At 44.7% G+C, this 15,206-nt stretch overlaps 1 protein-coding gene across 2 annotated transcripts in view; it reads left to right on the top strand.

The window, feature by feature from the left end:
• CEP170 (centrosomal protein 170) overlaps positions 1 to 15,206 on the top strand; it is a 194,936-nt gene that overhangs the window by 12,282 nt on the left and 167,448 nt on the right. For both annotated transcript variants that reach the window (XM_044290668.1, XM_044290667.1), the window contains exon 2: positions 6,673 to 6,816. In XM_044290668.1, coding sequence (XP_044146603.1) covers positions 6,712 to 6,816 — 105 coding nt within the window. In that variant the 5' untranslated portion in view covers positions 6,673 to 6,711. The remainder of the gene's footprint in view (positions 1 to 6,672; positions 6,817 to 15,206) is intronic.

Below are 15,206 nucleotides of genomic sequence, written 5' to 3'. Positions count from 1 at the left end.
CTATGTTCGCCAGTTTTCTGAAAGTGGGCGTGTTTTCTTATGTAAATGAATCTCTAGACAGATTTACTATTGCGACAATTTAAAAAGTCACGAAAAAAAGGCGCAATTTCACTCCAGTGAGGACCATGCTTATCTTATGCGACTTTTTAATAGAACATGCAACTTTTTCGTAAAGACGTGTGACTTTTGTAAAGCTGCTTACTGACGGATAAACTGCTACCATCAAACCACATTTATTACAGTCTTAAAGGGACGATCATATATCTGACTTAGGCCTCTTTCACACTTGCGTTGTCCGGATCTGGCGTGTACTCCATTTGCCGGAAGTGACCGCCGGATCCGTAACACCGCAAGTGAACTGAAAGCATTTGAAGACTGATCCGTCTTCAAAATGCGTTCAGTGTTACTATGGCAGCCAGGACGCTATTAAAGTCCTGGTTGCCATGGCAGTAGTGGGGAGCGGGGGAGCGGTATACTTACAGTCCGTGCAGCTCCCGGGGCGCTTCAGAGTGACGTCAGAGCGCCCCATGCGCATGGATGATGCCTGGGGCGCCCTGACGTCACTCTGAAGTGCCCCGGGAGCCGCACGGACGGTAAGTATACTGCTTCCCCGCTCCCCACTACACTTTACCATGGCTGCCAGGACTTTAGCGTCCTGGCAGCCATGGTAACCATTCAGAAAAAGCTAAACGTCGGATCCGATAATGCGCCGGATAATGCGATCCGATAATGCGTTTAGCTTAAGGCCGGATCCGGATTAATGCCTTTCAATGGGCATTAATCCTGGATCCGGCCTTGCGGCAAGTGTTCAGGATTTTTGGCCGGAGCAAAAAGCGCAGCATGCTGCGGTATTTTCTCTGGCCAATAAACGTTCCGGTCCTGAACTGAAGACATCCTGAACGGATTTCTCTCCATTCAGAATGCATTGGGATAATCCTGATCAGGATTTTTTCCGGCATAGAGCCCTGACCACGGAACTTTATGCCGGAAAAGAACAATGCAAGTGTGAAAGAGCCCTTAGCTAAAACTGACTTTAGCCATATGTGGAAGTGGAGGGAGCTGTCAGAGTAAGGATAAATCTGGCCCAATGTATATTACCCTGATTCTGCAGCTTACAGAAACACCCCACATGTGGTAGTAAACTGCTGTAAGGGCATATGGCAGGACGCAGAAGGAAAGGAGTGCCATATGGTTTTTAGAGGGCACATTTGAAGCCCCCCTGTTGCACCCTACAGTAGAAACTCCCAAAAAGTGACCCCTTTTTCGAAACTAAGGCATAAGATAACAGTTTTATTGATTCTATTTTGGGGTACATAGGATTTTTGATCAGTCTATCTTACGTTCTTTGTGAGGCAAGGTAACCCAAAAAAATGGCTGTTCAGTGGTCCATGTGTACCATATCTCTAATTCTATCTCAGGCCGTGAGCAAGGTCTTGAGACCGAAACGTTGGCCAGTTTGTGCAATTAATTCCTGGATGGATAAAAAATAAAGAATAAAAAAGCATAATTGATTCAACTATAAATAACGAGAGCCGTGGTTTATTCCCACTATATTTCATGGAGGCCCCATAGAAGTGAACGGGGCTGTTTAAAAATCGCATTGCACCCGCAAGCCAGTGCGGATGCAATGCGATTTTCACGGATGGTTGCTAAGGAGATGATAATTACTAGGGACGAGGTCCATAAACTTTATTATTTTCCATTATAACATAGTTATAATGGAAAATACCGTATTTATCGGCGTATAACACGCACTTTTCCCCCCCTGAAAATGGGGGGCAAATGATGTATGCGTGTTATACGCCGATTAGGGCTGAGAGGCAGGACTGAGCCGGCCGGCACAGCGGAGGGAGGAGGAAGGAGGAGGGAGTCCCTCCCTCCCCACTGTGCGCGGCTGCCGCTGAAGACCAACGAGGACAGAGTAGGAGGAGGGGGGGAGGGACTGTGGCCACTGCGCCACCAATGAATGTGCCGGCCATATCCCACAGGGTCCCCCTCCTCCCCCCCATCATTGGTGGCAGTTTGCAGTTCCGATCGGAGCCCCAGCAGTGTAATGCTGGGGCTCCGATCGGTTACCATGGCAGCCAGGAGTCACGCTACTGAAGTCCTGGCTGCCATGGTATGTTAGTGAGCAGAGAGCAGCGCAATATACTCACGTGCGCTGTGGCCGCCGGTAGCTCCTTCTCATAGGTCTGTGCGGCGCATTGCTAATGCTGTAAGCATTAGCAATCCGCCGCACAGACAGAAGAAGGAGCGACCGGCGGCCACAGCGCACGTGAGTATAAGGCGCTGCTCTCTGCTCACTAACATACCATGGCAGCCAGGACTTCAGTAGCGTGACTCCTGGCTGCCATGGTAACCGATCGGAGCCCCAGCATTACACTGCTGGGACTCCGATCGGAACTGCAAACTGCCACCAATGATTAATACTGGGGGGGGGGGTTTGCGTTACCAGAGGGGGCAGATCAGAGGCTTTATTTGAAATTTAATTTTTTTTTCCTGAAATTTCCCTCTTAAAAGGAAGGTGCGTGTTATACGCCTGTGCGTGTTATACGCCGATAAATACGGTAATAACAATCTTTAATACGGAATGCTTAGTAAAATGTCCCTTGAGGGTGAAAAAAATAATTTTACTCGCCTCATCCACTTGATTGCGCAGCCGTTATCGCGTTCTTTCTTCTTCTTGAGTGCGGTGACGTCAGCGCAGGTGATGCTGAATGAAGATAGAAGACTTTAACTATTGAGGGTCTGATCCCCTCTGCAATGCATTACAATACATCTCTACTGTAATGCATTGCCTGTTAGTGTATTACTTTGTGTAATAAACTAACAGTTGCCTAGGAGACCCAGCCAAGGGCCGGATCTCCTAGGCTTCCGTAGAAGGCAGGTCCCGATGCCTCTGCAAGTCATCGGGCTGCCTTCTCACCCATCAGATGATCGGCACCGCAGAGCAGGGACCTGATGGGAACCCTCACTGACAGCAAACGCCTTCTATGCCGCAGTCAGTGTTTACCGCGGCATAGCAAGGGTTAATTCGTCAGCGTCGGCTTTTACAGTGATGCCGGCAGATACAACAGGGGCCCAGCTATCAGTGACTTCCGGGCCCCTGCACTAATCGGGCACGCACTGCTCTAGTGCCCGCCCGATCAGCATGATGCAGTAGTACATCAAATTGCGGGAAGTCACTTCCTACTATGACGTACTATTAAGTCATATGTCGGGAAGGGGTTAATGGGAATCTGTCACCAGTTTTCTGCTGCTCTTATATTTTAGTCCTCACAGCTCCAGCACATGCCAGTAAGACCCCATATTCATAAGCTCCTGGCTCTCCCTGCCACCTGCCTCTGATTGATAGTTTTTTTTCCCATATGAATCAGCAGCAGGTGGGCGGGAAGAGCCAGGAGCTCATGAATATTCAGTTTCAGCCAGAGCTTATGGAGCTGTTCAGTACAATAATTTTTGGCAAATCTCCTGGGTCAATTAAAGAAAGTGAGTCAGCATTTTGCTAAGGGGATCTGTCACTAGTTTATGTTGCACTTAGTTAGAACACCATTAAAATGGTGACAGATTCCTTTATCTGGTAATAACTTTGGAATACTTTTACTTATCCAAGCCATTCTGAGATGTTGTTTTCTTCTTCTTCTTCATGTACGGTAAGTGGTGAATTTGAGTCCATATGTTTTATGCAGGATCCAGCAAAAACATTTCCATTACTGATAATACAACCGTCTGCATCCGTTATTATCTTTAACATTTCTTTTACATAGCCAAGACAGATCAGTTTTGAACTCCATTGAAAGTCAATGGAGGACGGATCCGTTTTCTATTGTGGCAGAGATCCAGATCCGTTTTTCATACAACATGTTGCAGTTTGCTCTCTGGTATGGGAACGCAACCAAACGGAACAAAATGCATTTTGGAGCATTCCATTCTGTTCAGTTTTGTCCCCATTGACAATGAATGATTTTTCGGTATTGTGCAAATATGATGGAACTCAATACCGGAAAAATGTAACCTTATGTAAAAGTACCATTACCTTAAAAAATAAAAAGATGCCAAATTTATGGAAAATGTGGATAAATTAACTTTTTTCTAAATTTTGAATTTCTTTGCTTTTAAAGGGTTTCTACCACCAGAATTACTGTTACGTAGCTGACTGACATTAGTGATGTGGTAATGTCAGCACTACATAACAGTATGTTTTTAAAATTTCTCCCTGCAGCCGTTTTGCTAAAATACACACTAATATAATATGCTAATGAGTCTCTAGGTGCTATGTGGGTGTGAAATCAGCACCCAGAGGCTCCGTCTACTCACCCTTTATCCCGCCCCGCTCCTCTTGATTGAAGTGACGGTTCGCAGCAGCGTTGACGAAATCCCGCACCTGCGCCGTTTACTTCTGTCTTCGGCGCAGGCGCAGTGAGTGAATGATGCTTTCCTGGTGCCGGATTCCTCACGGCGCCTGCGCCGACTACGTCACAGTGAGGAAGCCGGCAACAGGAGAGCGGCCTTCACTCACTGCGCCGAAGACAGAAGTGAAAGGCGCAGGCGCGTGATTTCGTAAGCTGTCAATCAGGACTTGGAGGGAGGCGACAAAGGTGGGAGAACGGAGCCTCTAGGAGCAGGTACAACGCCCATCCCCCGCTCCTAGAGGGTAATTAGCATATTATAAAAGTTAGATTTCTGGCGTAACTGGGGCATAGATAAAAGTAGTAATAGGCTAGTTAGGTTTAGCTGACATTAGCACATCGCTAATGTCAGCTAGCTTAATAGGGTTAAATCTGGTGACAGAAACCCTTTAAGTCAGATCTGTTTGACAGTGGTTCCACAAATACTGTGGTAACACTCACTCTTGGAAGTTCCTATTAAATACTAGTAATGAGGATGAAACAAACACCAACTAACAAAATCTTAAAATAGAAGATTATTCTAAAGAAATATTATTAAATATTACTAAAACAAAATGAAAACACTGAATTTGTATATTTTGCAACAGTATACCTGAATTAAACCAATTAGTATATTTCAATAATGTACAGTAAACGCAATGGTTACAAAGAAAAGGGTTGAAGTAGAGGTGGGCGATATGGCCTAAAATCTATATTGCGATATAATTTTAAGCATGTGCGATATATTCTATATTTCGGGGTGGGGTTAAACTTTTCTATTTATTTTTTTATTTTTATTTAATAACTATTAACCTCCTTAGGGGGTAGAACCCTTGTCATATTCACCCTGATAGAGCTCTATTAGGGTGAATAGGACTTCACACTCTCCCTGCTGCCCTGTGCATAGTACACACAACAGCAGGGAGCTGACTATGGCAGCCAGGGCTTGAGTAGCATCCTGGCTGCCATGCTAACCGACCAGAGCCCCACGATTACACTGCTGGGGCTCCGATCAGAAGCTGCCACTCTGGGGCTACTGCCTCCAATGATTTAATTGTGTGGAGGGGGGGCTTCAAATAATATAATACTTAGAAGAGGGGGGAGTAGAAGGGAGGGGCTGTGGCCACTGCACCACCAATGAGTATAGTTAATATGCCTGAATACAAACGTAGCCTGCATGTGCCGGCCATATCCCATACCTGGCCTCTATTACTGCGCGCTGTGATCCGCTGCAATTAACCCCCACAGTCCCTCCCCTCTTCCTCCTAGTCTGTTCTCATTGGTGGTCAGAGGCAGCCGCACACAGTGGGGAGGGAGGGACTCCCTCCTTCTTCACTGTGCCGGCTCAGGAGAACATGGCGCGTGCTGAGAGCAGCGCATGCCATGTTCTACCGCGATATAAACAAAATCTCTATCGTTGGCCAAATTTATATAGTTTATATTGCATATCGGACGTCTATATCGCCCACCCCTAGGTTACAGCAATGTTTGCAGTAAAGCATGACTTAGAGGTTCTTACAGTCTATATACTACGCTTGTGACCCAAAAGAAGACCCATGTCTAGCATTCCTCCCTAGATTTCTGACCAAGCATCTGCCAAGAGGAACCTGGGCACAAAGCTTCACTCCGCAGAACTATATGGGGTCTATTGTGCATCTTTTATACCGATTTTCATGAATGCCCACCTTGACTTGTCTCCTTTTGGTTGACAACTAATTGCTTGCATATATGGTGGCTAAGATATTTCCCCCAAAGTTAGTATTTATATTCTTCCTGGGAATATGGCTGACTTAAGGGGGTTTCCATAGTTGGGAACCTTCTATCGTTGTGTCTGGTATTAGAGCTTGGCTTCATTGAAGTGAATGGGGCTGAGGTGCAGTATTACCCACAACCTGTGAACAGATGTGGCACTGTTCTAAAAGCAAGCAGCTATGTTTAATTGTTCACACCACATATGTTATGCTAATATATCCCCTTCTGCCAATTGCTTGGATTACAAATACTGATCTTTTACATTGCCTATAAGAAATCCTTGTGTATAAAATAGTTCCCTAAAATGAACTGCTTACCCATCTGCGAGTGATGGGCCTAGATAAGCCTAAGGCTGGTATGTAACCCATTCATTCCACAGTGGACACAACACCTACGAAGATGTTCTGCTCTAGCTCCCATTGCATATGAAAAATGTATTCATAGGGTACCTCTTATTTGTGTTGGTATACTTTTTTACAAACTAGGCACTTCTCCATTTGTTAAAAATGTTTTTTTGTCATCTTATTTACAGACTTTCTACATATGAAAGATTAAAAACAGAAGTTTAAAGATGAGTTTGACATCGTGGTTTTTAGTGAGCAGCGGAGGCACACGACATAGACTCCCAAGAGAAATGATTTTTGTTGGAAGAGATGACTGTGAGCTTATGATGCAGGTAAGTTGGAACCTTTACTATTTTATTGCCTAAAGCAGTCTATTAGAAAGTGGTGGTTTCTCCAAAGCAAGGAGCCAAAATGACCACTTATCACATCTCAAGTAATATTTTTTTTTTTCACAATTACTTTGTGGCACTCCGCTTGCTGATGCTAGGAGTCGGGTTCCCACCCCATTCACGATAGAAGAAATACTCCAGCAATATTTTTTAGTTTCAAGATTGTTGATATTTATTTAAAGAAGCGGCTGTACAAATCATGTGATGTTTCGGCCACAATTGGCCTTTATCAAACTGGTGCCGCTAGAGATAGGGAATCCGGAAAGCGTGCGCTCTGGAGATGTACCTTAGCACTCTAAGAGGTGTGCCCTCCTAGAGTGCTGCGCCACATCTCCAGAGCGCACGTTTCCCGGATTTTTTCCCAGCCATTTTTCACCTTAAGGACCAGGCCATTTTTTGCAAATCTGACATGTCACTTTATGTGGTAATAACTTTAACCCCTTAAGGACATAGGACGTACCTATTTCCCGAGTCCTTAAGGACCAAGGACGTACCGGTACGTCCTGACTTTAAAATCGGCATTCCGGCGCCGCAGGGGTTAATTTGAACAGGATGCCGGCTGAAATCATTCAGCCGGCATCCTGTTAAAACGCCAGGGGGGGGTCATGTGACCCCCCCGTGTCGGCGATCGCAGCAAACCGCAGGTCAATTCAGACCTGCGGTTTGCTGCGCTTTTTGCAGTTTCTGATCCCCGCGGTCCCTGACCGCGGGGATCAGAAACTTTAGAGTGCCTAAAATCAATATAGTACACCCCCCCCCTGCACCCCTCCATGATTTGATGGCGGCGGGTGGTGCAGGGGGGGTGTCGCAGGCGGTGGGGGCGTTGCGGGAGGCGGGCGGTGCGGCAGGCAGGATCGCGATCCCCCGCCCACCTCTTATTGCGTAATCGTTGGTGTACAGTGGGTATACCAGGGTGCCAGCACATTGCTGGCACCCTGGTATAAACGGCTGACATCGTTGATGCGATGTCAGCCGTTTAACCCTTTCCATACAGCGGTCCGTACGGACCGCTGTATGGAAAAGGTTAACAGTAAGAGGGAGCTCCCTCCCTCTCCGATCGGAGGGCTGCTGTGCCTTTGCAGCCCCCCGATGGGAGAGGGAGAGAGCCCCCAGACAGCCCCCCCAGAGCCCCGTCCTTACCCTTCCCCGTCTGCGCAGTTCTGACCATAACTGAGCAGACGGGGAAGGTTCCCATGGCAACAGGACGCCTGCTCAGGCGTCCTGCTGTCCATGGTGCTGAACAGATCTGTGCTGAAAGCATAGATCTGTTCAGTGTAAGTAAAATACAGTGCAGAACCCTATATAGGTTCTGTACTGTATTTTACAGACATCAGACCCACTGGATCTTCAAGAACCAAGTGGGTCTGGGTCAAAAAATAAAAAAAATAAGTGAAAAAAGTTAAGATAAAAAAAAAAAACATTTATCACTGAATAAAAATTAAAAAAATAAAATAAACTATACATATTAGGTATCGCTGCGTCCGTAACGACCTGATCTATAAAACGGTCATGTTACTTTCCCCGCACAGTGAACGCCATAAAAATAAAAAAATAAAAACTATGAGAAAATTGAAATTTTGCCCACCTTACTTCCCAAAAAAGGTAATAAAAGTGATCAAAAAAGTCGCATGTACGCCAAAATAGTACCAATCAAACCGTCATCTCATCCCGCAAAAAATGAGACCCTACTCAAGATAATCGCCCAAAAACTGAAAAAACTATGGCTCTTAGACTATGGAAACACTAAAACATCATTTTTTTTGTTTAAAAAATAAAATCATTGTGTAAAACCTACATAAATAAAAATAAAGTATACATATTAGGTATTGCCGCGTCCGTATCGACCGGCTCTATATAAATATCACATGACCTAACCCCTCAGGTGACCACCGTAAAAAAAAAAAAAAAAACGGTGTAAAAAAAGCAATTTTTTGCCATCTTACGTCACAAAAAGTGTAATAGCAAGCGATCAAAAAGTCATATGCACCCCAAAATAGTGCCAATCAAACTGTCATCTCATCCCGCAAAAAATTAGACCCTACTCAAGATAATCGCCCAAAAACTGAAAAAACTATGGCTCTCAGACTATGGAGACACTAAACAATTTTTTGGTTTTAAAAATAAAGTTATTGTATAAAACTTACATAAATAAAAAAAATTGTATACATATTAGGTATCGCTGCGTCCGTGACAACCTGCTCTATAAAATTACCACGTGATCTAACCTGTCAGATGAATGTTGTAAATAACAAAAAAAAAACGTGCCAAAAAAGCTATTTCTTGTTACCTTGCCGCACAAAAAGTGTAATATAGAGCAACCAAAAATCATATCTACCCTGAACTAGTACCAACAATACTGCCACCCTATTCCGTACTTTCTAAAATGGGGTCACTTTTTTGGAGTTTCTAATCTAGGGGTGCATCAGGGGGGCTTCAAATGGGACATGGTGTCAAAAAACCAGTCCAGCAAAATCTGCCTTCCAAAAACCGTATGGCATTCCTTTCCTTCTGCGCCCTGCCGTTTGCCCGTACAGCGGTCTACAACCACATATGAGGTGTTTCTGTAAACTACAGAATCAGGGCCATAAATAATGAGTTTTGTTTGGCTGTTAACCCTTGCTTTGTAACTGGAAAAAAAATATTAAAATGGAAAATCTGCCAAAAAAGTGAAATTTTGAAATTGTATCTCTATTTTCCATTAAATCTTGTGCAACACCTAAAGGGTTAACAAAGTTTGTAAAATCAGTTTTGAATACCTTGAGGGGTGTAGTTTCTTAGATGGGGTCACTTTTATGGAGTTTCTACTCTAGGGGTGCATCAGGGGGGCTTCAAATGGGACATGGTGTCAAAAAAACTGTCCAGCAAAATCTGGCTTCCAAAAACCATACGGCGCACCTTTCCCTCTACGCCCCGCTGTGTGGCCGTACAGTAGTTTACGGCCACATATGGGGTGTTTCTGTAAACGGCAGAGTCAGGGCAATAAAGATACAGTCTTGTTTGGCTGTTAACCCTTGCTTTGTTAGTGGAAAAAATGGGTTAAAATGGAAAATTAGGCAAAAAAATGAAATTCTCAAATTTCATCCCCATTTGCCAATAACTCTTGTGCAACACCTAAAGGGTTAACGAAGTTTGTAAAATCAGTTTTGAATACCTTGAGAGGTGTAGTTACTTAGATGGGGTCACTTTTATGGAGTTTCTACTCTAGGGGTGCATCAGGGGGCTTCAAATGGGACATGGTGTCAAAAAAACTGTCCAGCAAAATCTGGCTTCCAAAAACCATACGGCGCACCTTTCCCTCTACGCGCCGCTGTGTGGCCGTACAGTAGTTTACGGCCACATATGGGGTGTTTCTGTAAACGGCAGAGTCAGGGCAATAAAGATACAGTCTTGTTTGGCTGTTAACCCTTGCTTTGTTAGTGGAAAAAATGGGTTAAAATGGAAAATTAGGCAAAAAAATGAAATTCTCAAATTTCATCCCCATTTGCCAATAACTCTTGTGCAACACCTAAAGGGTTAACAGAGTTTGTAAAATCAGTTTTGAATACCTTGAGGGGTGTAGTTTATAGAATGGGGTCATTTTTGGGCGGTTTCTATTATGTAAGCCTCGCAAAGTGACTTCAGAGCTGTAGTGGTCCCTAAAAATTGGGTTTTTGTAAATTTCTGAAAAATTTCAAGATTTGCTTCTAAACTTCTAAGCCTTGTAACATCCCCAAAAAATAAAATATCATTCCCAAAATAATTCAAACATGAAGTAGACATATGGGGAATGTTAAGTCATCACAATTTTTGGGGGTATTACTATGTATTACAGAAGTAGAGAAACTGAAACTTTGAAATTTGCTAATTTTTCCTAATTTTTGGTAAATTAGGTATTTTATTATGCAAAAAAATTAATTTTTTTGACTTTATTTTACCAGTGTCATGAAGTACAATATGTGACGAAAAAACAATCTCAGAATGGCCTGTATAAGTAAAAGCGTTTTAAAGTTATCAGCACTTAAAGTGACACTGGTCAGATTTGCAAAAAATGGCCTGGTCCTTAAGGTGAAAATGAGCCTGGTCCTTAAGGGGTTAAAGCGCTTTTACTTATCCAAGCCATTCTGAAATTGTTTTCTCGTCACTTATTGTACTTCATGGCAGTGGTAAAATTGAGTCAAAATATTTCATTTTTATATTATATTTTCATAATAGATAGTAATACCTACAAAAATAGTTATTACTTTACATTCCCCATATGTCTACTTCATGTTTTGGATCATTTTGAAAATTAAATTTTATTTTTTTGGGACATTAGAAGGTTTAGAAGCAAATCTTAAATTTTTTAAGAATTTTGAAAACCCAATTTTTTCAGGACCTGTTAAGTTATTAAGTCACTTTCTGGGGCTTACATATTAGAAACCACCAGGGGTCAAGTCCTGGGAAAAAAAGTGGGGGAACTCACCCAAGATCCACTGCCACCCTGACCCCCCCCCCCCTGATAAAAAATAAATATATAATTTTGCAGAAAATTCAGTGCAACATAAAACGTAAACAAAAGCTAGAATTGCGCTATAAGTCTGTTCAGACTTAATTAGTCTCTTTCATATTATAAGCTCCCTTTATATATAATTTACTTACAGTTCTGAAGACTCAGGGGTGCTGGCTTGCCCGGGCAGAAGAAGTGTGGGAGACTGTGAGGCCTTTTTTCTCCAAGCTGCTCCGGGGGAAAAAAAAAAAATTATACCTCAGGTCAGACCACCAATCAGACCCCCAATGTTAATCAGACCTCAGATAACACCTCAGCTCAGACCCCAATATGAATGACCCCCAATCAGACCTCAGATAAGAGCCTCATGCCTCTCCATCAGCCCCCAGTAGCCTCTCCATCAGCCCCCAGTAGCCTCTCCATCAGCCCCACAGAGCCTGCCGCCTTATTGCCCCCCCACAGAGCCTGCCGCCTTATTGCCCCCAGAGAGCCTGCCGCCATATTGTACCCCCCATCATTTTGGTGGCAGCGGCAGTTCCGATTGGAGTCCCAGCAGTGTAATGCTGGGGCTCTGATTGATTACCATGGCAGCCAGGACGCTACTGAAGTCCTGTCTGGCTGCCATGGTCAGTTAGTCAGCATTATACTTACATGCGCTGTGGCCGGACGGCACTCCTTCTTCTTGTAACTCACAGGTCTCTGCGGCGCATTGCTTTTGCTTATATCAATGCGCCGCACAGACCTGTAAGTTACAAGAAGAAGAAGCGCTGGCCGGCCACAGCGCATGTAAGTATATTGCTGCAGAGTAACTGGCCATGGCAGACAGGACTTCAGTAGCGTCCTGGCTGCCATGGTAGCCGATCGGAGCCCCAGCATTAGACTGCTGGGACTCTGATCAAAACTGCCGCTGCCACCAATGATGGGGGAGCGCACTGCCCACCAATGATTTTGATACTGGGAAGGGGGGGGGGGGCACTGCCTAACAATGATTTTAATACTGGGAAGGGGCACTGCCCACCAATGATTTTATTAGTGGGGAGGGCGCACTGCCCACCAATCATTTTAATACCAATGATGCAGCGTCCCCATCACTATGGGAACGCCTCGGATTTACAATATACCATCGGATCAGAGTTTTCTCCAATCCGATGGTATATTTTAACTTCAAGCCTTACCTACAGAGGACCAGGAAGCGGTGAGTACAAAGCATTCACCGATTCCTGGTCCTTTTGCCTGGTGTTCGTTAAAGACTGCCCTGAAAGGGAACGGCGTTCCTGCTATGAAAAGTGCAGGAACACCGTTCCCGCAGGACTCGAGCCCTGGAAACCACCCATAAATCACCCCAATTTAGAAATTACACCCCTCTAGCTATTCAAAACTTATTTTACAAACGTTGTTAACCCTTTAGGTGACCCATGAGAATTAAAGGAAAATGGGAATTACATTTCAAAATTTCACTTTTTATCACATTTTTTTTTTTTCTGCAACACATCAAGGGTTAACAGCCAAACAAAACTCAATCGATTACCCTGAATCTGGAGTTTACAGAAACACCCCATGTATGCTCAAAAACTGATGTATGGGCACGCAGCAGGCTTCAGAGTAGGAGCACCATATGGCTTTTGGAGAGCGGATTTAGCTGGAATGGTAATTGGGAGCTATGTCGCATATGAAGACACTTTGAGATGGCCCTACAGTGGAATCCCCAAAAAAGTGACCCCATTCTAGAAACTACAGTACGGGAATATTTCAAGGTGTGTAGTGAACACTCAGGCATTTCACAGAATTAGGAAACACTTGGCTGTGACAAGGGGTAACAGGACAAAATGCAACCGACATTTTGTTACCCATTTCTCCCCGAAAACGGCAACACCCCATGTGTGCTCAAAAAATGATGTATGGGCGCACAGCAGGGCTCTAGAGCGCGGGCGCGGCATCTGGGCGCGGGCGCGTTTGATACAGGATGTCGGGCGCATGCGCAGTGCGGTGAAAGTAAGACGGCGCGTAGTACGCGCGGCAGCCGGGACCGCGCTCCTGCCGCCCTTTACTGCGCATGAGGCCGTTGAGCGCGGTCCCGGATTCGGAGTTCGGCTGTCAGTAACAGAGGCAGGGGGCGGGGAGAGGGCCATGTAAGACGCCGAGGCCGCTGCCCCCGTGACTTCAAGCCTGACTTGAAGCACGGGGCAGCAGCTGAATATAACATCGATTTCTGAATGAGCAGACATGCGGGAAAACGAACAAAAAGTGCATCAAGAAACGAGTATACAGCACTATAAGGTACTGTAAACTAGGGATCGACCGATTATCGGATTTACCGATATTATCGGCCGATATTCAGGATTTTGAACGTTATCGGTATCGGCATTTATTTTGCCGATATTCCGATAACGTCCTGGGAACACAGATCGCGCTGCTGACAGCGCTCTCCGTGTTCCCTCAGCAGCAGCACAGGGGAGAAGGAGCAGTGTCTCCTCCCCCTGTGCTGCTGCCGCTCCAGCCAATGGGAGGACAGGGGACAAGAGGAGGGGAGGAGCTATGGCCACTACGCCACCAATGAAGCTTAATCTCACATTAATTCATATACAGGAGGCGGGAGCTGCAGGATCACATAGCCGGCTCCCGGCCTCTATGAGCTGTAGCTGCGATCTGCGGTAGTTAACTCCTCAGGTGCCGCGGATCGCAGCTACTTGTCATAGAGGTCGGGAGCCGGCTATGTGATACTGCAGCTCCCGCCTCCTGTATATGAATAAATTAGAGATTAAGCTTCATTGGTGGCGCAGTGCGCCCCCCCAAGCCCCCCAGTATCAGACATTGGTGGCGCAGTGCGCCCCCCCAATATTAGGCATTGGTGGCGCAGTGCGCCCCCCCCAAGCCCCCCAGTATTAAGCAGCAGTGCGCCCCCCACAGGATTCCCTCTCCCCTGCTCCTCCGATCGGAGCCCCAGCAGTGTAATGCTGGGGCTCCGATCGGTTACCATGGCAGCCAGGACGCTATTGAAGCCCTGGCTGTCATGGTAAGCTCCATGCTGCTGTGTGCACAAAGCAAACAGCAGCAGGGACAGTGTAAGCTCCTATTCACCCTGATAGATCTCTATCAGGGTGAATAGGACAAGGGTTCTAGTCCCTAAGGGGGCTAAAAGTTAGTTTAAAAATAAAAACACCAAAATATTAAATATAAATGAAAAAGAAAGATTTACAAAAAAAATAAAAATACACATTAACAATAAACATTCATTTTCAGCAGATTTGTGGGAATTTTAATTTTTTTTTCAAAAATGAAAATTCCCAGAATATCGGTATAAATTATCGGCTATCGGCCTGAAAGCTCATAAAATTATCGGTATCGGTATCGGCCCTAAAAAATCAATATCGGTCGATCCCTACTGTAAACAGCTTAATAGGCGATTTTTGGGTGACAGGTTCCCTTTAAATGATTTCTAAGCGCACATTTATAAAAAAAATTACTAGCAGATCCTTTATTTTTATTTTGTAATTTTTTTTATTTTTTGTTTAATACAAGGGGTTAAAGGAGAAAATGCACCCCAGTATGTGTTCCTCATTTTGTCCCCATTCAGGAAATGCCCCATATGTGCTTGTAGCCTTCTGTATGGGCTCAGAATGGGAGGAACACAGTGCTTGCTTTTGGAGGGCAGATTTTGCTGGAATTTTTTTCAGTCACCATGTCGCATTTGAAGACACCCTGAGGCACCATGACAGTGAAAACCACAAAAAAAACGAGGCTCTAGGGGTGCCAGAACATAATAGAAAATTGAAGAAATGCCCCATTTAATAAAATTGACACCCTTCAATGTATTCATCTAGGGGTATAATGGGAATTTTTAAGTGTTTTGTTTTTTTGTTTGTTTTTT

This window comes from Bufo gargarizans, chromosome 4 (assembly GCF_014858855.1).
Source record: "Bufo gargarizans isolate SCDJY-AF-19 chromosome 4, ASM1485885v1, whole genome shotgun sequence".
NCBI lineage: Eukaryota > Metazoa > Chordata > Amphibia > Anura > Bufonidae > Bufo > Bufo gargarizans.
Note: the sequence above shows the minus strand (reverse complement) of the source record. Positions and strands in the feature narration are given on the sequence as shown.